Below are 27,575 nucleotides of genomic sequence, written 5' to 3' on the forward strand. Positions count from 1 at the left end.
AGGGAAAGAATAGTCCAATTAAAAATAATTTTTTAAAGAATAGAATTTTCTCTACCTGCTTCTTAGTCTGAAGTTATATTTGCAATTCTAAACTTTAAAAAGGATTTTATTTTATATTACTTTAGATTGCTACTTTTCCAGGTCTGTAATGATTTATTAGAGACTTAACTTGTCAGCCAATATGTCTTGTGAATTAGGATACGAAAGTAGAGTAAGGATGTGAAGTTGGAATTTTAAGAGCAAACTTTGGCTCATTCAGTGCTATTTATTCCTTTTTATACATGACACACACTGAAGTAATTACTCTGCATACTGAAACACATTGGACCCTAGAAGTTGTGATGTGTATTAGGTCTCTGTAACATAGGATTTAGGAGGGAAATCTTATGAGTTGAAAAGTATTGTAACAAATTATCTATGTTTCAAAACAGACAAGCTTTAGAAGATATGCTACAACTTCCTAAGAAACTGGTCCTAAGGAAAAAAGTTTTGCCATTGAAGTAAATTGTGAATTCTCATTTTTTGTTCTTTAAAAAAAAATGGTTCTATGGTTATTTCGAACCATTAAAATAGGAAAGAGCAAAATAGTGTTTTTCCCTATTCAACCTGGCATTTTGACTCCTCAGTCCATTTTACAGTAGATGTAACATCTACCAACTTCCAAATATTTGACTCTTTGGATTTGTCTCTGAGTGAGACATAAAAAATGAGTTGTTCATATGATAAGTAACCAGTTACATTGAGCTTTGTAATTTTTCAGTCTTTCATCCACCTTGTGAGACATGAACCACCTTCCTTATTTTAACAACAACAACAAAGAAGTGTGAGGGAGATTAAATGATGCAAAACCACAGTTACTTGAACCAGTCCATTGATTCTCCTCTTTGGGTTTTAGACTCTTGAGAATCTGATGAAGCTGTGGATCTTCTCAGAAAAATATGCTCACAATGTTTTATATACAAAGTTAGGGAATTCGTGGACCCCCTGATTAAGAAACCTTGCTCCGAGCAATTATAGCCTCTAAAGTGCCATTCCTAGGCCAAATGTTTTGTGGCATCTCTTCAACCTTAGTAAACAGATTGCATTGTAAATATTCCTAGGAAGTAGAACCAAATAAAATTAGATTTAGAAGCTAAGGTACAATGAGGGGTTACCTTGTAAAGAAATGATATAGTAGTTTTGAGAATTTTTGCCTGGTGCACAGATGTGGAAATGGGTTGTAGGAGCAAGTTGTTTTTTTCCCATGCTTAATAATGAATAAATAGGGTGTTGCTGTTGTAGAGCAGGATTGGGAATACTTTATCTTGATGCATCTTTGCTTATACAAAAAGGTTCCTGTGGCAGGATCCTTGTTCTTACAGCTGAGTTTTTTTAAAAGCAACTTTATTGAGATATAATTCACATACCGTATAATTCAGCCATTTAAAGTGTGCAACTCAGTGGTCTTTAGTATGTTCACAGGGTTGTGAACCATAGCCACAATCAGTTTAGAACATTTTCATGACTCTAAAACGAAACCCAGTACTTACTAGCAGTCAGTACCCATTCTTCCCTAACCACCCCACCACCACGCTGGGAGCCAGTAATCTACTTTCTGTCTGTATAGATTTGCCTATTCTAGCATAGCATATTCATCACATACAATATGTGGTCTTTTGTGCTGGGCTTCTTTTACTTAGCATGATGTTTTTCATCCATGCTGTTGCCTGTATCAGAACTTCATTACTTTTTATGGCTGATCAGTGTTTCATTGTGTGTATGTATGTATGTGTGTGTGTGTGTGTGTGTGTATGTATATATGCCACGTTTTTTTATGTGCTCATCTGTTGATGGACACTTGGGGTGTTACCACCTTTTGGCTGTTGTGAATAATGGTGCTATGAATATTGGTGTACCAGGGTTTAAGTCCCTGTTTTCCGTTTCTTTGGGCATAAAGCTAGAAGTAGAATCGCTGAGTGTCTTGCTAATTCTATGAGTGTCTGAGAAAATATATGAATAGATTATAGTTGAAAACTTCCCTAACAAGGGAAAGGAAATAGTCAATCAGGTCCAGGAAGCACAGAGAGTCCCATACAGGATAAATCCAAGGAGAAACATGCCAAGACACATATTAATCAAACTGTCAAAAATTAAACACAAAGAAAAAACGTTAAAAGCAGCAAGGGAGGGCTTCCCCGGTGGCACAGTGGTTGAGAGTCCGCCTGCTGATGCAGGGAATGTGGGTTCGTGCTCTGGTCCAGGAAGATCCCACATGCCGCGGAGCGGCTAGGCCTGTGAGCCATGGCCGCTGAGCCTGCGCATCCGGAGCAGTGAGAGGCCCACGTACAGCAAAAAAACAAAAACAAAACAAACAAACAAACAAAAAAACCAATGACAATAATACTTTGTTTGCATAAAGGTGGGGCCTTTGTTGTTGCTTTATTTTAAGCTATGTGAAAAGCAGTATCTGTATGATAGTTCCCATTCTACTTTCACAGTTCAACTCTCTTCATTCTATAATATTAAACATTTTTAATGTTTTAATTTTGTAAGTGCATTATTGTAGAGAAATTAGAAAAGATGCAGTAAGCCAAGAGACAAAAATTTCAACCTGTAGTGGTTCTACCCCTCAAAGGTAACCTGTTATGTTTTGGTATATTTTGTATTTATTTATATATTTAATTTGTTAATTTTCTGTATGTATTTATTGACTACTGTCATAGGTACTCTGGTTACTGGGGGTACAGTGCTGAATAAAACATTGTCCTTGCCCTCATGGAGGCTATAGTTTGGTGGTGGGAAATAGACATTAAGTAAATAATCACACAAATAATAATATAGTACAATTGAGTTAAATTCTATGAAGGGAAATGTAGTTTTGCAGTTTGTGTGTGTGTGTGTGTGTGAGAGAGAGAGAGAGAGAGAGAGAGAGAGAGCGAACATGCGCGCACACGTGCGCACATGCATGTATGGACATGCATGTATCTCCTGACCATGTATGTCCTAATGCCTCTTGATTATACTCATTTTTTCCTATTGCTATTACCCTCGTCCAGGCTGTCTTCATCACTTACATGGGCCACTAGACAACTTCCCTTTTATCTACTCTGGCCTCCCTCTAGTCTTTTTTCCAGAGTGATTTTTTTTCAGAACACAAATTTGATCATGCCACTCCCCTGCTCTTTAGTGGTTTCCCATGATTTAGAATTAAGGGCTAAATCTTTAATATGGCCTCTGAGCCTCTACCTGGGTTGTTCTCCTCTTCCTCTCTTCCTTTCAAGATTTGATCTTATACCATTTCTTCTTGCTTTTCTTGCACTAGCCCCACTGGCATCATTTCAGCACTGGTTAAGAATGTTTCCTTCTAGCACAGGCCCTCACACATACTGTTCTCTTAGTCTGGAATGCTTCTCCACCACCCGTTCAATTCGTTTAGTCAGTCCCTACTCATTTATTAGCTAACGTGTCACTTCTTCAAGGGTGTTTTCCTCACCAGTCCCCAGTCTAGGTCAGGTTCCTTTGTTATGTATTTTTATAGAAGCCTGTTTATTTTCTTCAGGATGCCAATTCAGTTTGAATTATGCATTCAGTGTCTGTTTCCCTCACTTGACTGCAGAGTCTATGAGAGCAAGAACCATGTCTATTTTAACAATCACCACTGCCTGGCTCAATAAGTACTTATTGAAAGAATGAATGAATATGTGCTACATATAGATATGTTTCATATATAAACTTATGGACGTAGAGGAATACATATACTGTGTTTCATCAAATCTAAGACACTGTTGATTGAGAGATGAACTACTTTTCTGTACCTCTAAGAAAGAATGCTTCCAATTAAACCATGATTTATCATGGCTATCAGTTTTAAGACATATCCTAATTTCAAAGATGTTAATGTGAAAAAAATGTGCCTCTTAGAATCAGTGAAGTGTAATTTTTTTTAAGTGAGGTCATATTTAATTTGTAATCTGCTTTTTCAGTTAGTATATTATGAAATATCTTTCTTTACAATGTCGATAAATATACTTTTACCCTATCATTTAAAATGTCTGCATAGTATTTCATTGTACAGATTTTATCCTGGATTTTAAATTCCCTTTTTGTATGGAAAAGAAGTTCACATTTAAAATGTTCTCATCCACATTAATTTTTTTTTTTTTTTCTATTTTGCCAATGCTGTATTTTGGCTTCCAGTTAGGTACCTCTCACAGATTCAGAGTGATATCCTGCTGTTTTCTAAAATTGTCTTGTGATGGCTGGCCAGATTTGGCCTGTAGGCCATAGTTTTCTGACCTCTGCTTTACACTCTTAAAAAATTGTTGAGGACCCCAAAGAGCCCTGTTTATATAGCTTATATCTATTAATATATATTGCATTAGAAATTAAAACTGAAATTTTTGGGGAGGAGAAGTGAGAAGTAAGATTTCCTTGCTTAAACGTTTCTTTCTAATTTCGTCATTAAATATAGCCATTCTTATGTGGAGCGGGGGGATGGTTAAAAAAATTACCTCTTGTTTTACTTTCAGTAGGTCAGGAAAGAAGCAGTTTGCTTTTTTGGATAGGGAGAATTGTGAAAGCAAACAAAAATGTGAACAATAAAACTGGGAAACTTTTATTTTTATTTTTAAAATTATTTATTTATTTATTTGGTTGTACTGGGTCTTTGTTGCGGGAGGTGGGCTCCTTAGTTGCGGCACGTGGGCTCCTTAGTTGTGGCACGTGGGCTCCTTAGTTGTGGCACACAGGCTCCTTAGTTGCGTCATGTGGACTCCTTAGTTGTGGTATGCAAACTCTGAGTTGTGGCATGCATGTTGGATCTAGTTCCCTGACCAGGGGTCAAACCTGGGCCCCCTGCATTGGGAGTGCAGAGTATTATCCACTGTGCCACCAGGGAAGTCCCCAAACTGGGAAACTTTTAAAACACAAGAATATACAGGCACACGTCTCATTAGCCATCAGAGCAATGACATCATCACACATCACCTCTGGAAATCTCTATACCCATGAGAAAGGAATGAAAAAGGCAAATAACTTCTTAGTATTATTATGAAAATAGTTTATATTTCATAGACTCCCTGAAAGGATCTTGGGGACCCCTCAGTGTTCCCCAGACCACACTTTGAGAACTGCTAGTCTAGTTCAAAGTAGGTGTTCAATAAATATTGAATGGGGACTTCCCTGGTGGCACAGTGGTTAAGAATCGCCTGCCAGTACAGGGGACACGGGTTCGATCCCTGGTCCAGGAAGGTCCCACATTTCTCTAGGCCACGGAGAAACTAAGCCCGCGAGCCACAACTACTGAGCCTGCGTGCTACAGCTAGTGAAATCTGTGCGCCTAGAGCCTGTGCTCCACAACAAGAGAAACCACCGCAATGAGAAGCCCGTGCACCGCAGCAAAGAGTAGCCCCTGCTCGCCACAACTAGAGAAAGCCCATGCACAGCAATGAAGACCTAATGCAACTAAAAATAAAAATAAAAATTGAATGAATGAACATAGTACCTGCCCTTTATTGATGTGGGGATAGAGAAACTAAATAGTTTAATTTTATGGTATGAGCAATTTAGAGTGGGGACAATTGACAAGAGCTAGAGTAGCCAAGGAAGGAAGAGGTTTATGGAAATTTTTTCCTAATCTCTTAAATTTGATAATGTATGAACAAACAAACAAAACCTTGGTAATTCATAAAATAGTTTGTTGGAAACTATTCTGTTCTGTCCTAGAAATTTCTTAAAGTTTTTTGAACTCTATCAGAAATCTACAAAAAAACAAAAAAGGTCACACAGAAAATTTTCAAAACTGAGTTTTCCTTGTAAATAACAGGTATAGTAACAAGGAAGTTACTGAATAAATATTTGGGAATTATCTGTGAGTGGGTTAGCATATATATCTACAGATAAATTTCATTTGTATTGATCAAATAGTTAATTTCTTTGCAGTACCTTTCTTTTTTTTTGACTAGAGCTAATATTTATAATATTTTAGTGTAAAAGTTTTTAATAATTTACCTTTTCACTCCAAATCAATGTTTTGATGGTTTTGACATTTCAGATTCGTTACATTTCACAAACACAAGGCCTGCCAGCTGAATATCTTCTCAGTGCCGGAACAAAAACAACCAGGTTTTTCAACAGAGATCCTAATTTGGGGTACCCACTGTGGAGGCTTAAGGTCTGACTCCCTTGCTATACTATACTATTCATTCCTGTACTCCTTAATTCCAATTTGAATTCAAAGTTTAGTCATTAAGTTCTTGAGGTGAAGGGGGGACAGTGGGAATGTTCGTTTGCAGGAGCAAATACTTTGAGAAATTATATCATTGTACCCGTATGGCCTTATCCTTAGTTAAAGAAACAAAACATTAAATGCCAGTTCAGTTGGCTGAGGTTATTTTATGTATTTGAATCAGCAGCTAAGAAGGGGGTATGGAGAGTAGTGCTTATCATTAAGTGATAGGAAGAACTAGAGTAATTTAGTAGTGGCTGTTTTTTAGAGAATTCTCAATAAATATGACAAAACAACACAATTTTATAACTGCCCATATTAAGACCTTACATATTTTCTTAAAACAAATAGATGTCTGAGTAATTTGATTAACCCAGTGACTCTGTCTCTGAGCCTATTGAATAGTTAGTATTTGAAATATTGTTTCATCTGAAAGTGGCTTTTAGAGAAAAATGGTAATGTCTCTTCTTAACTGACATTCTTCAGGAACTGTGCTACATCATTGCTTGCACATTTATTTTATCATTGTTGAAAGGGTGGCCAGGTATCAAGGTCCCATCTCTCTACCAGAAGATTTTCTTGTTGTAAATTACTTTCACGTTTGTGATCTCTGGTTGGCAAGGTGACAACACTTGTATCTCTGTATTCTGACTTTAATTTAGAATAAGAGGTGAAAACATACAGATGGAATTTTTAAAAAATCTGTATTTTGTAGACACCTGAAGAACATGAATTGGAGACTGGGATCAAATCAAAAGAAGCTCGAAAGTACATTTTTAATTGTTTAGATGATATGGCTCAGGTAAGTATGGAAAGTTTCAGAAAGCCAGACATTTATGTATCTCTTTAATCAGAGATACACTTCCATTGGTTATATTAAAGATAGATTCAATTTGTTATCGTCTAATATATGTTTCCATTTTTTACATAAATACATTAATATTCTTCCACATATTGAAAGAATGTTTGAATCCTAGCAAAGGATATTTTTAGAATTATATATTTCTCCTTTGCTTTTGCTTAACTAGTCTTTTGCATGTCAGTATTTTGAAATATTATTTACGAAGGTTCCTTTCTTGTCTATTTTTTCTACTAAATAAATACTTACATAAGAGCTAACATTTATTTAGTGCTTTTGTTCCAAACTCTGTTTAAGCACATACTATGTCATTTAATCTTTTCAGCAATAGAAACTATATTTAAGTAATAACAATCATTTTTACTTAACTCCTTTGATCTGGATTTTGAATGAAAATAGCTTATTCAGCTTTATTCTACCAACAAACTGAACCAAATTGAAGATTTTAATTAGACAGTATAGGAAGAGCTTCCATTTGTGAAAAAATTTCCTCAGGTTTTTCTCTTGAGCTATATATATATATATACACACACACACACACACACACACACACACACACACACACACACACACATATATTATACATATGAATATTATATATATAAATATGTATACATAGTGCACATGTTAAATGTCAGCATTAAAGGTTAAGTGATGAAGTATAATATTTCTAAATTTTCCTTGTAAGGTGAACATGTCCACAGACTTAGAGGGAACAGATATGTTGGCAGAGAAGGCAGATCGAAGAGAATACATAGATCTGTTAAAAAAAATGCTAACAATTGATGCGGATAAGAGAATTACTCCTCTGAAAACTCTTAACCATCAGTTTGTGACAATGACTCACCTTCTGGATTTTCCACATAGCAATCAGTGAGTATAGTATGGTCTGGGGCATTTTGCCATGATGTGGTTTTCTGTTGAGTTACCATCTTACAGCTAAATGGAAGTGTCACAAGAGTAGTGGCTTTGATACTTGCATATTTGGCTTACTGATGCTTTTCCTTCTCATTGAAAAATCATGAGATTAAAAATTAGATGTGTAAAAAAAAAAAATTAGATGTGTATTTTTCCTTTTTATGGTTATAAAAACTCTTGGTTCATTTTCCCTGAAAGTACTCAGGGGTAAAAAACCATTGATCTGTATTTATCTTGAGTTATTTGCTATCTGTTTAAATCTCGGCATTTATTTCATTGAATTTTTAATCTCTTTTTTCAGTGTTAAGTCTTGTTTTCAGAACATGGAGATCTGCAAACGGAGGGTTCACATGTATGATACAGTGAGTCAGATCAAGAGTCCCTTCACCACGCATGTTGCCCCAAATACAAGCACAAATCTAACCATGAGCTTCAGCAACCAACTCAATACAGTGCACAATCAGGTATTCAGTAAATGATTTTGGGAATTCAGACCTAAGTGGGATAAAAACTAGCAAGAGTACAGGCTGAGGTAAAGAAACCAGTCTTTACTTTGGTGGTCTTGTAGCTTCGTAAGAATTTTCAGACTGATAATACCTACACATCATGTGCTGACAAAAATTAAATATAAAGGCCTAATCCATGCCCTCATAGTCTTAGCATAGCCAAATAAGTGGAACCTGGCTTCTATACTACTTACTGCTGTTGATTGTACTGACTTCAGCCAAATGACTCTCTTTTTGTTAGATAGCTCTCATTACATGTATCGAAAGGTGTTCCCAATCATTTTTTTCTATGCTGTATATTAGGTCCTCAGAACTTACTCATCTGATAACTGGAAGTTTGTACTCTTTGACCACCTCTCCAGCCATCTCCTACCCTGCCCCACCAACTACTGATCTACTCTTTGTTTCTTTGAATTCCAATAATTTAAGAGTGGTTTTGCATTTGTTTGCCAAACAGTGATATTTACATTTAAGTTTGTTTCTGAAGATATAAGTTTCCTAATTTCTTAGCTAGGTCTACTTTCTAAATGGAAGATCATATGAGATTTGGTGGGATCTCACATCCAGTAACTTTGCAAAGAAAGAAGAGGTAGGGGTTTATTTATATAGCCTCAACCAGAGCAGGACTGTTTTTTTTATTCTTTGTTTTCTTTTTCAGCTTTATAATCTACCTTAAATTTAAGAGATAGGAAGAATTTCTTAAGCAGAGAGTTATTTCAAAGACAGTTAACATTACATTTTAAAACTTCATTCTTAGTTTTTCTGGATAGAATCTATGTATGTAAAAATGTTTATACCAGTATCCTTTTGTTTTTAGGCCAGTGTTCTAGCTTCCAGTTCTACTGCAGCAGCTGCTACTCTTTCTCTGGCTAATTCAGATGTCTCACTGCTAAACTACCAGTCGGCTTTGTACCCATCATCTGCAGCACCAGTTCCTGGAGTTGCCCAGCAGGGTGTTTCCTTGCAGCCTGGAACCACCCAGATTTGCACTCAGACAGATCCATTCCAACAAACATTTATAGTATGTCCACCTGCTTTTCAAAGTAAGTGGGGAAACTCCTATATCATATGGTATATATCAGACCTACCTGCTTTAGGCAGATCCTAAGTAAGTATCTAGTTGTTTAGTTTTGATCTTTGACAAGTTTAAACTCAGTCTTTGATTATGAAGATAACGGAAGTAGGTTGATCTTTTTTACGTTGGTTATTTGTCTAATTATGATGCTATCTGACATGTAGGCATTCAGTTAATGTTTCCTTATTTGAACTGCCTGATAACCAGTTTTCTTGCCCATTGAGACCTTGTACTGATGTCCTATATCTAGCATAAACACGTATCTCTCAATGTGCAGAGTATATACATCTTGAAAAAACTTGTTGGAAACAGAACTGCTATATATTGAATCTTATTCCCTCTATCATTCCATTATAAAATAAAATTAGTATTCCAAATAAAAGGTAATTTTATTAAAAAATGTAAAAATCATGTTTAAGAATGTAGAAACCTCTTAAGTTACATTCAGAAGTAAAGATAATTATTGAACTGAAAAATTTACAAGCTGAGGTATTTGTGTGGGTAAGGCATTAAGATTATCTGCTTCAGCTTATGAATTATATTGTTCCTGCAAACTCCTGTCAGTAGAGGAACAGAATAGCTGAAGAAGGGGGCTCTCATCTGATGTGTTGCAATAAGATTTTAATTTTTACATTTCCATCCTTCCTCATTTTCTCATTGTTGTTCCGTGTTTATTGATCTGGTGAGCTATTTAAAAGGTTAAATAAATTATTTTAAGGATATATTCTGATGACATCTTGACTTTCCCAATAGAAAGTCAATGTCATGCCCTCTGGGAATAAACCAGGATTCAGGTTTCTTATAGCAGTTCACATAGAAGCCGTTAGCATTTTTATCTTTTTACTTCAGTTACTTACTGACTGTGACTCTTGTTTGTTTGGTTTCTGACAGAGTCAGAGCAAGCAGAAGGAAAAGAGGGGCTAGGGGAGATTGAGAGATTACCGGGAGGACAGGAAAGCGATAGCAATGTAAATCAGGGAGAAACCACAGGGAGAGAGGAGGAGCAGATTCAAAACCTGTAAATGCAAATTTAGCCTAATTTACCCAATTATTTTTTTCGTATCCTTCATAATAGTAAATTCTATACTTTGGGTTGTCATATGTTGAGTGATTCTTCTACTGAACTTAGCAAATAGCCACCCCTCTCCCCTTCACCTTTCCCAAAGTGAGTTTCATTGGAACAGTTTTCAGATGTGCGACTGAAATTTTCTGCTTCTTCTCAGATGATATTTAAGAGATGAGGCAGAATAACTTTTAGTTCCTTTAACAAAACAAAATGTAAGGAGAAGCGGTAGAGGGGAAAAGTGGTTTAACCCCTTTTGGTATAATTAGGGAAGTATAAGCTTTGGAAATTTTTTTCCTATTTAGGAAGTCTAAATAACCTGAGGAGCTAGATAGAGCAAATTTTAAAAGTTACAAATGAAAGGGAGTTTTAAAATGAAGACAGTAATGAAAACTGATATGTATTAGTTACTACATGCCAGATAATGTTCTAAGTGCTTTTACATGTATGTATTCATACTCACAAACAACCCTGGGAAGTGGATAATGTCATTATGCCCAATTTATAGGTGAGAAAACTGATCGTGATTCCCTCATTTGCCCAGTTTTTATGCCCAGTCAGCAGTAGGACCATGATTTTGAACCCAGGCAGTGGGCCCATAGCTTATACATCTTGAAGTGTTATACTCTGTACTGCCTTGCAGTGTCTAAACTCAAAGAGCTGTAGGGAGTTGTCGGTTCATTTGCCAACCACAGCCATATGCTGGTTTCTGCCCAGCAGGCCTCTGTACCAGGTTGCCTACTTTTCTTTCACCATCTGCTCTTTCACAAGATGCCTACACTTAGAGGAGAATAGACCCTCATCCATCTGACAGCTTTACTCTTCTTGCCATACTTTCATGGTTTTTTTTTAATTTAAAGGGCTATATTCAACAAAAACAAAAAAAACACAAATAATAAAAACAAAACTTTAATCCAAGTTCAGGGTTCAGGGAGAACCTTCCCAAAGTGTTGCCTTTTGTTAATTCTTTGTTTCCACTTGGGGTTCCCTGCAAAAGCTAGTTTTAAACTAGCTTGACTGCTGTGGCTTAGCCTAAATTACTATAGCAATCTAATACTTATTTAGAGTCACATTTGTGGGTCAGTATATAAATACTACTTTCTATAGTATTCCAGTTGACCAAAATAGACAGTTTGCTCAGTGGAAACTATAATTCTGTAATTTTGTCCTCTTTTATTTCATCATCCTGGGACACAAAGATGAGCTTCTATAGTGAACATTTCTTCCTAAATTTTGCCGTAGGAGGCTATTGGCAATAATGTTGTCTTGTAGTTAGCCATGGAAATATAGACAAGAATCCTTGATGTTACTTAGCTTTCTGATTAGATAGCATTGCCTTAGGAAGAATGGCTGGCAATTTTTTTTTTTTTAATCTGGATACCTGGATTTGTTTCCTTTTCTTTTTATGTAAGTAGCACTTTTTAAAAAGTTATTATTAGAGTGTTGTAATTCTGATTTTACTAGTCTCTTTTACTTTGTACATTTCTGGATTATGTTTTCCTATGTGACAATTAGTTACTAAATTAAATTACTGAAATGCAAAATTGGAAGACAACTTGCTGAAAACAACAATATTAGAGTTTATGAGTTATGCTCATTTGATACCTCCATAGTAATATTCAGAGAAATTCGTTGGTGATAGCCTAGAAAGTGTCACTGAAGGAATATTCTAATTAAAATGGCTGTATCCTCACTTAACAAAACGCAAGCATCAGTGAATCAGAGGCATCATAGAAACTTAAATTCTTTACGTTGAAAGCTTTGATAGGGTAGGTTTAAAAGAAAGTTTTGAAGGTTCTCTTCTCAAGTCTTGGCAAAAGGGAGAACTATCTTGAGCCCCTCTTTTCCCCAGAATGAGATACTCCTGATTGCAGGAAACATTTATTCAACATTTGTGCCCAGAGGATAATGAATAAAATGATAAAGAGACATGGTCACTGTTCTAAAGGCAGCAAAAAGTTCTTAATTTTCCTAGCTTTCCATTAGCTAGAGAAGAGCTTTAGAAAGCTGTCAGTGATGAGAGCAGATTTCTAAAATAAGTACAAAAAAGTGCTTCTGTAAACCACAATGTCTACTTTTAAAATATTTTTATCCTAGGCATAATTCCTTCAGTTCACATACTGGTTAAAGATAAAATATATGACTAAATTGTGAACTAGGTTATATATTTTTGAGGAGTTGGGTAAAAACATCCCCTTAAAATAGTCTAAATAAAAGTGTAACTAAGATAATAAATTATTGAGCTTTTCATAATGTTTCTTATCTAATTAACCAGAAGTTATAAAGTCTTTGCTTTTAATAGATTACACTTTTTAAATGCTTAAGGTTTTTTTTTTCCCTCTAGGATTAAAAGCTGAACATAACTTACTAAGTGAAGGTTTTTGGTTTGTTTGTTTTTGCCTCTACTGTTAATGGGAGTGGGATGAGTGTTGTGTTTTAAGCTTTGTTGGATTAAAAAAAAAAAGTTTTGAATTTCCTGAAGCCAGCCCTCCCTCTTCAGGCATCTTTCCATTAATCCAACCTGAAAGGAATCAAGTCTCCCTTTTCTTAACTTCCCAGACTTCGGTGAAACGCCTTTGTCTTAAGTGTCTAGAACTAAAACCTGGGTGGTAGATTTTTCGAACCAAAAAGCTAAAAACAAACCCCAAAACCCCCGAACAAGCAGTACCCCCAGACCTAGCAAAGCAATATAACTGTGATGTTACTTTTTACAGCTGGACTACAAGCAACAACAAAGCATTCTGGATTCCCTGTGAGGATGGATAATGCTGTGCCAATTGTACCCCAGGCACCAGCTGCTCAGCCACTACAGATACAGTCGGGAGTTCTTACACAGGTAAAAGACAGAGCAGCTTGGATACTCAATAGTGCTGAAGTTTTCTGAAGCACTGTTGAGAATCAGTTATTTTGTCCTAGAAAATGGTATTTGCTTTGACTGTAAGATCTTTCTTGGTCATGATTCAGTGGACTTAAAATGAAACATCTATAATGGAATAACATACTCATTCCTAACACTGTTGCAACTCTGCCAGTGACTTCCTTAGACTTGGAGACATAAATATCCAGACTTTGAGAAATTGTCTACTGAGTAAATTTAATTTTGTGGGATGAAGTTAATTTTTTATCTTGATGCCCTTAAAGATATAGGACACATGTAACAACACTTTGATTCTAAAAGTAAAAGCTTCCCCTTTTGCTCTCTTAGTGTCCCTGTTACTCACTCTTTGAGAATTTCATCACAGTTGAGAGGCTGGATTATATCAGGATGCCTCTTTGAGTATTACATTCCTTCATTCCTTGTGTTTAACTAGGCTGTAGAAAGGTTTAAAACTTTATCCCTGCCATGCAAAATGCAGCTAAGATGGTCAAGAAACTCATGAAATATTCATATAAGCAACAAATACTATATTTTTAATTCTGTGTATAAATGTTTGTGGCCCGTGACACATAGCAAATCTGAAATCCAAAACCCTGATTTTGTGAGTAGGAAGAGGAAGAATTCTTAATACATGCCTTTGTTAACTGAGTTTTTTAAAACTGATCCTCTGAATCCAGCCCAAGAAGGATTCCCATACTTTTTTGCTTTAGGCCATTGACATTTGACCTAGTGGTCCAATGCTGTGCGGAGTCGAAGGGGAAAGTTGTGTTTGGTACATGCATTTTAAGTGATATGAAATTACTGCTTATTGTTGGTAATAACTTGGGGGGAATGAAAACCCTTCTGAATCCAGATAACCTGCCTCCGTGTTTGTTTCACTCACCTGCCTAATCTACATTTCAGGGAAGCTGTACACCACTAATGGTAGCAACTCTCCACCCTCAAGTAGCCACCATCACACCGCAGTATGCGGTGCCCTTTACTCTGAGCTGCGCAGCCGGCCGGCCGGCGCTGGTTGAACAGACTGCCGCTGTACTGGTAATTCCCCTCGCTTGATTGTGTTACTAACGGAGTTTCTTTGGTTTCTTTCTTTTTATTTTACTTTTTCCTGTTTGTTTTTGTTCTGTTTTCTTCTGGTTTTCTCATTTTTCCAAAAAAATTTTTTTAACTTAGTCTTTGCAGAGGGCATGGAAGCATGTGCCATCTTGTGGCTGTGTTCTTGCTACATCTTTAATGTCTCATTGTTTTCCTCCCCAACATTTGCTGAAGCACTGTTTGACTCTGATGTTCAGTGTGGCTCTGAAAGGGGTCAGACCCCTTGATTCTTCTTTGCCAGCCTAGTGTGATAAAAGCTCTTGGTGTAGCCTCAGAAGAGCTTCAACACTGTTACCTGTTTCTCTGCTCTATCTTTTACCCTCTGAACCTTGAGAATGAAGGAAATGGCCTTTAGTTTGGCTCTGCTACAGGTACCGGATGGCCAAAATTGGAACTCCTTGGCAAGTTAGCTTCTTTCTTTATTGACTGTTTTAAGCTTCTAAAACTTTTGTGTATGTAGAAATGTTTAAAATGCTCTTACTTTATTTCCTTATTAGTTGACATTAACTTTCCGTCTCTGAACACATGAAGATAACTCTTTGCCACTTATGATCAGTGGCAGCTAATATCTTCCATTTAAACATCTTCCCTTTAGAGCCTTTTTAGATCATATTTCATTTGTTGGTTGAAATCAAAGGTGAACTCGTTTATAGGGGTTTTGGAGAAATTATTTTACAAATAGGTCTTTATACAAAAAACCTATTTATACTGAAAAACTTTATGCAAGAATATCTTTGTTATCAAAAGTCATGGGGAAAATTTATTAAATATAGCAGCAAATGTAGTGTGGGTTTTAGAGATAGGAAAACAAACAAATAGGACTTTGAGATATATTTTAGCATTTATAACCTTAATAGTGATTTTTGGATGTGTTTGGTTTATTTGGGGGAGTTAGTATTATTTATTTGACATCTGGCATTTTATCATTTAAAATTTAAAATTAGATCAGCATTCGAAAACCTAATTGATACTGTTGACCCCTGATATTTGTTCATCTTTCAGAGTGGCTTTAAATTTCTTTTGTTGTTTCTCAAGGACTCGTGTGAGTGAAAAACACTTTCAGAATACATACTTTAGTTGCTGGAATTTCTTTGGTTTTCAATTTAAGAGTCTTTGTCACCGCCAAATTAATTACATCATAAGCATAAGCCCTGAGTGTGAGGGAGTCAGATATATTTCCAACTTGACTGATCCAAGCCACTGGTTTTAACTTGCACACCTATAGTTTTGAGGTTGGGAATGTTAGTTGACACTTCTCCTTTGCTGCTTCTCTTAAGTTTGCACTAGCCATTTGCTAAGCTTTGCATATTTTTGTTCTTCCTCTGTCAAAACAGTTCGTCGCTTGGAACGCCAGATTTCTGCCTCACGTTGAAATGTTACTTCTTGCTTTGTATTAAACTACATGCTTTGTCTTGTGCAGGTGTTGGCTTATGGAAAGACGCATGGTGTGACTTAACATACTCTCTTATTTTTTGTTTTGTTTTGTTTCGTTTTGAATTCTGCTTATGGTAGCAGACGTGTTTGCAGTTTCTCTGATTTGAAGGCTTCTTGTTTGGAACCAGTATTTGTAACAAGTGGATCTGTTACTTGCAGAAATATTTTTAAAACAGTGTGTTGATGGCCTTGCAGTTTGGAATTCAAGAAACAGAACCATATGTACCCAAGCATTGTAGGTGATTGTACTGTGGAATTCAGGTTTAAAAAGCAGACTTTCAAATCTGTTCCTATTTTTCTAGGAAATGCCACAATTTCCATAAGAAGTACAGAAAACATATTTGTTGCTATTTATTGCAAGTGGCATGGCTTGTTAAGAACTACAAACAATGTATTTTCCTTTAGTGATTAGTTTTTATGACGAGTTATGTTTCTACAAATGATGCATATTTAGGAAACTACTAAAAACAAAATATGGTACGCTGCATTTATTTCTTAAATATTTTTCTTATTGCATTTTAAAAAAATGCTGTCACATGGCTATAAATGAAGTTAGCTTTCTCTTGCTGGCATTAAGCGTGTTTGCCAAAGGATTTTGGCCTTTGGTCATCCACATCTGGCTCCATTTTCCAAGTACTACCCTTTTAAAAAGGAACAATTCTCCTCTTTGTTTTATGGGTTGAATTGACCTGATGTCTTTTATCTGATTGGCACTCAAATTTTTAAATTCCTATTTTTAATCTCAGGGGAGTTGTCTTAACTCTTTCTTGGGATGTTTTTAGACTCTTTGCAAAAATGTTACTCCAGCATTTAACTAGAGCTTACTTCTGAACTTTCAGACTCCTTTACTCTGCAGTATAATAGAAACTCTTAACCACAGGGATCTTCTTTTCTTTAATACCCTGGTGGTCAGGTTATGGAGGTGGCCAAGAGAAGGCAGCGTGTTCTTTTTCCCTGTTCATAAGACTTGTAACCTTGAGCCCCTCTGACCTTTCTTTTTTAAATCTCTGCAAGTTAACAATCTACAAGAAACTTCTTTTAAGCTATGAATTTTTCTTTCATCTAAAAAACAGAAGAAAAAGCCAAGAGTGAGTCAAGTCTGGATCTTTTTGTGTTTGTTTCCTTACAGCAGGCTTGGCCTGGAGGAACCCAACAAATTCTCCTGCCTTCAACTTGGCAACAGTTGCCTGGGGTAGCTCTACACAACTCAGTCCAGCCCACTGCAGTGATTCCAGAGGCCATGGGCAGTGGCCAGCAGCTCACAGACTGGAGGCAAGTGCCCTGTGTTCCTCTCTGGGAGAATTTGCAAGGGCAGATCCCTTAGGGAAGGACCACTTGAGGATTTGGTGACACAGGAAGAAGGTAAAGGAAAGGAGAGATTTAGCTCTGTGTGAAATCCTTGAAGAAAAGAATCCATATCAGGCTAGGAGACGGAGTTATAAGAAAACTTTGAATGCAGGAAAACAGTAGGTTCTAAGTTCAGAAATTATTTACTTCAGATTTAAAGAAAGTGTTATGCAATAAACCATACAGTGAAACGCCCTAAAGCCTTATAATCCAGGTGCCCAACTGTAAAAATAAGACAGCTTTATTTGGTTGTTTTAATTGCTTTTAGTACGTACTTGGTCCTGACTTCCCAGTGTTTTCAGCATTCATGCTTCTCTTTCTGATGATACAGGAACGCCCACTCTCATGGCAACCAGTACAGCACTATTATGCAGCAGCCATCCTTGCTGACTAACCATGTGACATTGGCCACTGCTCAGCCCCTTAATGTTGGCGTTGCCCATGTTGTCAGACAACAATCCAGTTCCCTCCCTTCAAAGAAGAATAAACAGTCTGCTCCAGTCTCTTCTAAGTAAGTCTCTGTTAGGGCTGATATTTAAAACTGCCAGTTTGAAAGATATGTCGCCTGGCATTTAGAGTGTTGGAGTATAGACACTTTTGGTATGAAGCAGCAAGAAGCTGCCAAATTGAAAAGAGCTAACCTTCGGGCATGCATACAGAGGTATTCTGGTTATGCTAATCCTTTCTCTCTGCTGCCACTTTGAATCCAGGCTTCTTTTGGCTGATGTTTTTAGTTTTCTGCCCACTTCACAGAGTGAAATTTAACCACGGGGTAAAGGGCATACAAAAATAAAATCTATATTCTAATTTTGGTGTTCTTGTCCTGGAAACCCTGGCTAGAGTGGTTAGTTTATTTTTTATTGGGACTTTTATAGTTAAGTGTATTGGCTTAATGATTTGGTAAGAAGGAATCAAAGAGCAAATTGGAAAGAGTTCTGGGGAAAAGATACCTAGTTTTGGGGACCAAGCACTGAGTGATCTTTCTTGTGACCTTTTCCTACAGGTCCTCTCTGGATGTTCTGCCTTCTCAAGTCTATTCTCTGGTTGGGAGCAGCCCCCTTCGTACCACATCTTCTTATAATTCCCTAGTCCCTGTACAAGATCAGCATCAGCCAATCATCATTCCAGATACTCCCAGCCCTCCTGTGAGTGTCATCACTATCCGCAGTGACACTGATGAGGAAGAGGACAACAAATATAAGCCCAATAGGTAAGACAGGTGAATGGTTCCCTAGCTCTGTGGCTCCTGCCCTTGGTCTTAGTCTGTTGGCTTCACACAAGTGGCTCAATTTTGGCTATGAAAGGAAGAACTAAAAAGGGGTATTTAGGAAGCATGGCCGTGGATGAGTGAGCCAGAACACTCAAGTTTCCATAACTGAGCATTGTCAAGTTTTCTGTAATATTATACATGTTCATCAGTTAAATCAGTCGTTCAGATACATTAGATGGAAGGTATAGATTACGTTGTCAGGCTATTCTGGCTTGGAATGCACATTATATACTACAGACATTATCCCCTGCCTTTAATAGAGTCTGAAAACAGATACTGTAACAGAAGCATGTAAAAAACAATTAATTGGAACAAGTTGGTAGATATGAGATTATATGAAATTCGTGTAATTTTTTAATCTGAACAGACCTCTTTGGAAGAGGTAGAACTTTAAGTAGGGCTACCTTCTTTTCCCCCCTCTGCAATATGGTCATTCAGTTTAAGAATTTAAGTACCAGATTATTTCCTCTTATCCCAGCACCTTAATCCAAGTCCTTAATTGGGCAGTTAACTAAGAGAGATAGGATACATGTAAGAACTGTGATACACACCTCTCTTGGTGTGAACAGTCAGTTGCCTTGATTGTTCTGTGTTCTTCTTCATTGCGTTTTTGGTGTTAGGCATATAGAGGAAGCAATAACTCTACTTTTACCTGAGGAGGAAGGATTCACGCATGAAAGTAACTTAGGAGACTTAACAGAATCACGTGTAAATGAAGTTTAAATGAACTTGAATTTCGAGTAAATTTAGAATGAAATACTTCAAAAGGGCTATTTACAAATGGTATTTACAAATGGCTATTTACAAATGGTAAATAGACTTGAAACTAAGTTTTGAAAGTGGTTATTGAACTGATTTGGGGAAGCAAAAAGTTAACTTTCCAGTGAAGAAAAGGGGCCTAGTACTGGCAAAAATTATATAACCAGCAGGATTGCTTTGACTGGAGGCAAGCCTATTAAAAATTAAGGAAAAGGTAAAGTTAGTAAGGTATGGATCATTTTGTGAAGAAACTTCTTTTAAAAACACCTATAGTGAGAAGTTTGATTAGATACAGTAAAGAACCATTTGTAGTCTAGCAGGGTGATATGAAAATAAAGTGGTGTTTGAAGAATACTGTTGAAATAACTGCGAATGGGAATGGCTAAGAGGCAACATAGAATAGTTGCTAGAGGTGTGTACTTTGGAGTCATTCTGTCCTGGATCTGAATCCTGTCTTCATGACTTATCACTTGTGTGACCTTGGTCAAGTTTCTTAATCTCCATCTCCCTCTGCCTCAGTTGCCTTATCTGCAAAACAGGGATAAAGTACCTACTTCATGGAAGTGTTGTGAGGATTCAGTGAGATATGTGTAGAGTGTAAGAATAGTGCCTGATGCATAATAAGCACTCAGAAATTTGTTGCTGCTACTGTTGTTATTATTACTATCATCATGATTATCATCATTTTTATTATGGGAAGACCAGAGACCAGCAAAGAAACATTGCTAAAAGGGGGTTGAATTTTCATGTATTTTCTTCTCCCCAGCTCTGGCCTGAAGGCAAGGTCTAATGTCATCAGTTATGTCACTGTCAATGATTCTCCAGACTCTGACTCTTCCTTGAGCAGCCCATATTCCACTGATACCCTGAGTGCTCTCCGGGGCAATAGTGGACCCCTTCCGGAGGGTCCCGGCAGAGTCGTGGGGGATGGCACTGGCACCCGCACCATCATTGTACCTCCACTGAAAACTCAGCTTGGTGACTGCACTGTAGCAACCCAGGCCTCAGGTGAGTTTCTTCACAGCTGGAGTTGAATGCTCCTTTGATGTGTGTATCTTTAGTACTTTGCTATAATCTACTTTTGCCAATGGTACAGACCAGTGGTGTAGATTTTCCTAGAAATTGCCTAGTTCGGAAATCAGTTCCTTGTGATGTGAAATTGTTTTTGGCCATCAGTTTATCTTCCCGTGTATATAAAAGTGAGTTTGTAGACTCAGTAATACACTCACTGTTGATGGGAGAAGGTAGATACGACTTTTGTTAGATGGCAGGGAGAATTAACAGGCAGGTTTTTTTGCCACAGGTGATTCAGATTTGACAATCCAGAAATGAATGGGAACTGATAATATTAAAAGTGATTGCAAAAGTTTTTTTGGAAAGCAATATGTACTTTAGATCTTTTCTCGCCCAGTGGCATAGCAGTGATGCTTTTGTGGGTTGTATTATCAACCAAATTACCTCCATCTGTTTTGCTCTGTGAGATGCTGGGTTAAGGTTCCCGGGTTCAGTTATTGGGTAATGAAATGCTAACTGCAGTAACAAGCCCCAGTTTTCGTGGCTTAACATAATAGAAATTTATTTCTTAAGTCACATGAGTTCCCAGTGCAAGTGCTCCTGGTTGGTAGGTTTGGCAGCGAGTTAAGGATCAGAGCCTTGGAATCCTCGGCATCCAATCAGAAGGAGAAGGAAAGTATGGAGGAGGCACACACAGTCTTTAACCTCTTTAGCCCCGGAAATAGTGAAAACTCATCACATGGCCCCACCTAGGGGCAAGGGGGCCCAGAAAAATGTAGTCCTTGTCTAGGCAGCTCTTTTCCAGTGGCAACTCTATACACCAAAGGCGAGGACTGTGAAATCTTGGCATCGATATAGCCATCTCTTCGTACTTTTATGAATTAGTGTTTTACCATGAATTATAATACTGCCGAAGACATAAACAGTGTTCTAGTTTGAGGGCGACGTGTGGTTCTCCTCCTGAGAAGTAGACAACTGTCCATTGCAGACAGGGCAAAACTTCCTGATGCCAGGCTACTGAGAAGCATTATTAGGAGCTCTGTCCACTATTGGGTCCAAAGAAAATAGGTTGCTCCACAAGTCACTGAATAAATGCTCCAGTTTTCCTAGTGGGACCACAGAAGGAAGCAAAATTTTGAAAATTGATCATGCTTATATTCAGCTGCACTTTCTGCAGTTGCTTAGAATTTGAAGACAGTGAATGCCCAGCAAGATATAATCTTGCCTTCCTTTAAACCCCTTTGACACCTAAATGTTCCTAAATATTACCAGTATCTTACTCAGCTTCACATTGTCATTTCTGTACTTGTTTAATCCCTTCCTACATAAACTCTAGGCTCCTTGAGAGCAGGGACCATGTCTTACTTGTGTTTGTATTTCTAATAGTACCTTTCACATTACTGGAGATTAGATAATATTTACTGAAGTGAACCTTTTGAAGATCTTTATGGAGCTTTGTAGAAAGACAGAAAAGAAATGGATGATACAGTTTTTGTTCTTCTAGTGTAAATGTAATTGAGGAAATAAGATACACATGAAACCTTAACTATTGCAAACCTCATACAAACATGGACTGGTTAATATGATGCCATCTGAGGTTTAGCTCAGTGATACTGAGTCCATGTCTGCTCATAACTAAAGCCTGACCCTTTCTTAGGTCTCCTGAGCAGTAAGACCAAGCCAGTGGCTTCAGTGAGTGGGCAGTCGTCTGGATGCTGTATCACCCCCACAGGATATCGAGCTCAGCGCGGGGGCACCAGCGCAGCACAGCCACTCAACCTTAGCCAGGTAAGCACTAGGGGCTGCTGCCTTCTGTTTGGGGCCCCCGCTATTGTTACTCTCTGGAGAACCCTGCTTCTGGCTGGACTGCTGAATAAAGCCAAATGAAGCCCCTTTTGTGTCAAACAGTTTGGTGTTCCATGGCCTGTGTCATATCTGTATGTGCTGTGTCTCTTCATTCCCTCTGTAAATGTGTTCAGAATGTACGTTCCAGATTTTCCATCAGACCTCCCTAGTCTATCCTGGAAGATTAGAGAAATGTGTGGAATTTAGAAAGTGCCTAGGATACTTTAGTTCTTGCCTCGTTCTGCACCACCACATGCATTGAGACTAGATTCTCTTTCTTTATCTCCTGGGTCATAAATAACCTGAGCCTTACTCTGTTTACTTGAAGCAAGAGACAGTGAAAAAGCTTTCTGGATACTTAATCAACTGGTTCTAGTCTTACATGGTGCTTGAGTCTGGGATTTGGGGCTTTTTTCTCCCCATCTGATCCTCTGATGGGGTGGGGAGGGTCACTATTCTATTTGTGTTCACTTTTTCCTCAGCTGAAATTCTGGTGCTTGTATGATATGTCTACTAGTAGTGAGAAAGTGTAAATATGAGGGTGTAACTGTGTGGTTGTGTGTGTGTGTGAGAGAGAGAGAGCACATGCAAGTGCAAATGTAAGTTGGAGTTAGTGAATGTGTCTTGGGCTCCACAATTCAAGAGGGATATGAAGAACTTAGAGGAGAGCTAGAGAAAACAATGGCAAGGAAGAAAGGTTAGGAAAAATTCAGTCACTGACGCCAGAATAGGGTGAGTTGAGTCGACAGTTATTTACTTGCAGGAGTGAGTAACCCTATGAACTCTTGATTTCCCCCTTTCCTCTGTCATACTTGAGAGCAAACTGCTGCTGTCTGGGCTGGGTTAGGATCTATTCTGCCAGGAGGCAGAGCGATGGATGGCTGACTTCTGACAGCATTGCCAGTCTGGGAGATTCTGTGCTATGGCAGCCCAGAAGCAGTATGAGTTAGAACCTCAACTCTCAAATTGGCCTTTGGTGCCCTGAGCCAGGGTGACCTCAAGATTCCTCACTTCCTTCTTCCTCCTTCCAGAACCAGCAATCATCATCAGCTCCAACCTCGCAGGAGAGAAGCAGCAACCCTGCCCCCCGCAGGCAGCAGGCGTTTGTGGCCCCGCTCTCCCAAGCCCCTTACGCCTTCCAGCATGGCAGCCCACTACATTCGACTGGGCACCCACACCTGGCCCCAGCCCCTGCTCACCTGCCAAGCCAACCTCACCTGTATACGTATGCTGCCCCCACTTCTGCTGCTGCATTGGGCTCCACCAGCTCCATTGCTCATCTCTTCTCCCCGCAGGGCTCCTCAAGGCATGCTGCAGCATATACCACCCACCCTAGCACTCTGGTGCACCAGGTCCCTGTCAGTGTTGGGCCCAGTCTCCTCACTTCTGCCAGCGTGGCCCCTGCTCAGTACCAACACCAATTTGCCACCCAGTCTTACATTGGGTCTTCCCGAGGCTCAACCATTTACACTGGATACCCACTGAGCCCTACCAAGATCAGCCAGTATTCTTACTTGTAGTTGGTGAGTATGAGGGAGGAGGGGTCAGAGTTCTTAATGGGCTGTGATGAGCTCCTCCCTCACCCTCTCCTGAAACTCCTTAGCCAGCAACTTGCTCTGCAGGGGCCCACTGAAGCAGAAGGCTTTTCTCTGGGGAACCTGTCTCAGTTTTGACTGCATTGTTGTAGTCTCCCAAAGTCTGCCCTATTTTTTAATTCTTTATTTTTGTGACAGCATTTTTGGTATTTGGAAGAGTTCAGATGCCCATCATCTGCAGTTACCAAGGAAGAGAGATCATTCTGAAGTTAACCTTTGAAAAATATTTTCTCTCTCTGACTTGATTTCTATAAATGCTTTTAAAAACAAGTGAAGTTCCTCTTTATTTAACTTTATTTTATTGTAATTGCTGGTCAGAGGAAAAATGCTGATAGAAGGACTTGAAATCTGATAACAAGAAAAGAAAAATCATTACTTTCTGCTTGTTTAAAAACCAAGACTTAATTGCTTATCTTAAGAGCAGCTTGCACAAGTCTGTATTTTACTATCTCGCATTTCTCCCCAAAATTTTACCTTTGCTAATGGGACATTTAAGCTTACAGTGTTTTAATTTTGTTTTCATGTCATGTTATATTTAGTGGGAAATTGTTATTTTTGCAAAACTGGTTACATACTACTCTCTGTTACTGTTGGGATTCTCTCAGTTGCTCCTGTGTTTATTATTAAAGTAGTGTTAAAAAGGCAGCTCACCATTTGCTGGTAACTTAGTGTGAGAGAATCCATACCTACCATGAAAGCACCAGGTATTCTTTCTAAATGAACCCTGTGTATTCTTTTTAAATTATTTTTAAAAAGTCCTTCTCTCTCTGATTTAGCTTAAATTTTATTATTGGAAAAGCCATTAAGGTGGTTATTATTGTATGGTGGTAGTTGTTTTATTATATGCAAAATCTCTTTGTATTATGCGATACTGGCATTGATGAGCTTTGCCTAAAGGTTGTTGGCATCGATGAGCTTTGCCTGAATATTAGTATGAATTTTCAATAATACACCTCTTTCTCTCTTTGCCTCAGCTCTCCCTTCATTCTATGTGATTTATTTGGGGAGAAAGCTAAAGGATCTGAAACCGGATAAGAAACGTTGTGTATAGCTTTTATACTTTAAAGTAGCTTTCTTTGTATGCCAGCAGCAAATTGAATGCTCTCTTATTAAGACTTAAATAATAAGTGCATGTAGGAATTGCAAAAAATATTTTAAAAATTTATTACTGAATTTAAAAATATTTTAGAAGTTTTGTAATGGTGGTGTTTTAATATTTTGCATAATTAAATATGTACATATTGATTAGAAGAATATAACAAGCAATTTTTCCTGCTAACCCAAAATGTTATTTGTAATCAGATGTGTAGTGATTACACTTGAATTGTGTATTTAGTGTGTTTCTGATCCTCCAGTGTTACCCCGGAGATGGAATTGATGTCTCCATTGTATTTAAACCAAAATGAACTGATACTTGTTGGAATGTATGTGAACTAATTGCAATTATATTAGAGCATATTACTGTAGTGCTGAGTGAGCAGGGGCATTGCCTGCAAGGAGAGGAGACCCTTGGAATTGTTTTGCACAGGTGTGTCTGGTGAGGAGTTGTTCAGTGTGTGTCTCTTCCTTCCCTTTCTCCTCCTTCCCTTATTGTAGTGCCTTATATGATAATGTAGTGGTTAATAGAGTTTACAGTGAGCTTGCCTTAGGACGGACCAGCAAGCCCCCGTGGACCCTAAGCTGTTCACTGGGATTTATCAGAACAGGATTAATAGTTGTGTTGTGAATATGCATTGTTCTCAGTTTCCCTGCCGACACTGAAAAATAAAAACAGCAGCTTCTCTTTTTTACCGCCACCTCTACCCCTTTCCATTTTGGATTCTCAGTCGAGTTCTCACAGAAGCATTTCCCCCATGTGGCTCTCTCACTGTGCATTGCTACCTTGCTTCTGTGAGAATTCGGGAAGCAGGTGAGAGGAGTCAAGCCAATATTAAATAATGCATATTTTTTCTTTCTTTTTTCTTTTTTAGTATGTGCAATCACTTTTAGATGAGATTTATTTTTTCCTTTTCCCATGTGGCAGTCCTTCCTGCAAATAGTTGATATTCCTAGTAAAATATTTGCTTGTTGAAAAAAACATGTAACAGATGTGTTTATACCAAAGAGCCTGTTGTATTGCTTCCCACATCCCCAATACTATGAGGAGGAGTTTTGTGAAGCCGCTGGTGACAGGGAACTCAAAGAAAGGTTTCTTAGCCGGTGAAGAATATTTAGAAGGAACCAAAGCCTGTTGAGCCATCGGGCTTTTGAGGTTTCTTTTTAACAACTTGTGTATTCTTGGGGCCCTTCAAACTGCGAAAGTGTCCTTGTACTCTCAGCTCCTACACGGATCTGGGTCAAGTAGAGAGTACTGGGGATGGCAAAGTTCCTGCCCATTAAAGATTTGGGGGAAGAAGGTTAACCCTAAGATGTAGACATGTTCCATCTGAACTGAAAATTATGTACTTGAGGGATAAGTCTAGGACTGGTTCTTTGTAGAGATGGTGTCAAGGAGGTGCAGGATGGAGATGGGAGATTTCATGGAGCCTGGTCGGCAAGCTCTGTACCAGGTTGAACACCGAGGAGCTGTCAAGGTATTTGGAATTTCTTCATTGTAAGGAGGAAGGGCTTTCAAGATGGGGCAGATAGTCAGTATAGGCTACCAGGAACACGTTGGTGTTTTCTACTTTTTTTTTTTTATCATTATTTTGTGTTTTCAGCATTATATTGATCAAGATACCCAAGCAGTTTGTATAGTTTCTGTCACTAGTGTTATAAAGTTTTCTGGTCAGTGTGTGCAATCTTTGTGTCTCTTTTTGCCAAGCACATTCTCATTTTCATGCTCAAAGGCAGATCTAGTTTCTAAGGGAAATATTTTTTGTTCCTTATCTTTACAAGGGATAAGATTTGTTGTTTTTGTAAGAAGTGAGATGCAGGAAAAAAACACTCCACTCCTGCGCACCCTACCCCCCACCCCCAGTCCAGTAAGTGGATACCACTTAAGATAGGAGTCTTCACGGGGAGAAGACAATACCAAGAGCTTATATTGTTACCATAATCACCTTACTAGCAGTGTGTGGCTTTAAGAATTTTAGAGATCTTCAGTATTAGTTTTGAAAATTGGCATTTCAGATTTACCAAGATAAAAATCCATCTGTGTCTGCTGAATGTGTATGTGCTCAGTGTGGCTTTAGATTCTGTCTCTGGGGCTTAACATTGCTGGCCCTGACAGGATGGGGGAAGCTCCAAGAATAAAGTGAGCAGCTAGCTGGCCCAGGTCACAGTGGCCTGACCTCAGACCAGCTTAAGGCTTTAAGTCCTGTCAGAACTTGTATTTCCAGCTTCTCCCCTTCAGGGTGAGAGAGAAAATGGGAAGGGTTAGGTACAGCCACTCTAGGCTCATCAGGACACTTGATCACTCCGGAGTTTTTAGTAGCTTCCAGGAAGTGATACTATGGTCAGTGCTCAGCTAAAATCCCAGCCCCAGGAATGAGAACTCCATTTAAACAGTTCTGACCATCCATCGTCCTCCACTAGAGGGGCTAAACTTGACTGCCCTTAGCCAGGCAAGCGCAGTAGTATGTGTTTTATTCAGCATTATTATGCAAAAACCCACTGGTTAGGATGGTTTGTTTTAGGATAGGAAATGAAATTGCCTCTCAGTGACAGGAATGACCCAAGCCTGCTTCCTGTTTCAATTTTTTTTTTTTTAACTGATGGATGGTGCAGCATG

General features: G+C 38.2%; 1 protein-coding gene across 1 annotated transcript in view; it reads left to right on the forward strand.

The window, feature by feature from the left end:
- The window catches only part of HIPK1 (homeodomain interacting protein kinase 1), a 32,756-nt gene extending 8,535 nt beyond the window's left edge, over positions 1-24,221 (forward strand). The window contains exons 3-15 of the mRNA XM_007462478.1: positions 6,032-6,151; positions 6,921-7,007; positions 7,753-7,937; positions 8,284-8,446; positions 9,306-9,531; positions 13,341-13,462; positions 14,408-14,542; positions 17,163-17,305; positions 17,712-17,891; positions 18,384-18,590; positions 20,176-20,417; positions 22,081-22,211; positions 23,300-24,221. Of these exons, the coding sequence (XP_007462540.1) occupies positions 6,032-6,151; positions 6,921-7,007; positions 7,753-7,937; positions 8,284-8,446; positions 9,306-9,531; positions 13,341-13,462; positions 14,408-14,542; positions 17,163-17,305; positions 17,712-17,891; positions 18,384-18,590; positions 20,176-20,417; positions 22,081-22,211; positions 23,300-23,788 (2,430 nt within the window). The 3' untranslated portion in view covers positions 23,789-24,221. The remainder of the gene's footprint in view (positions 1-6,031; positions 6,152-6,920; positions 7,008-7,752; positions 7,938-8,283; positions 8,447-9,305; positions 9,532-13,340; positions 13,463-14,407; positions 14,543-17,162; positions 17,306-17,711; positions 17,892-18,383; positions 18,591-20,175; positions 20,418-22,080; positions 22,212-23,299) is intronic.
- The last annotated feature ends 3,354 nt before the right edge of the window (positions 24,222-27,575 follow it).

Source organism: Lipotes vexillifer, unplaced genomic scaffold (assembly GCF_000442215.2).
Source record: "Lipotes vexillifer unplaced genomic scaffold, Lipotes_vexillifer_v1.1 scaffold1029, whole genome shotgun sequence".
Classification (NCBI taxonomy): domain Eukaryota; kingdom Metazoa; phylum Chordata; class Mammalia; order Artiodactyla; family Lipotidae; genus Lipotes; species Lipotes vexillifer.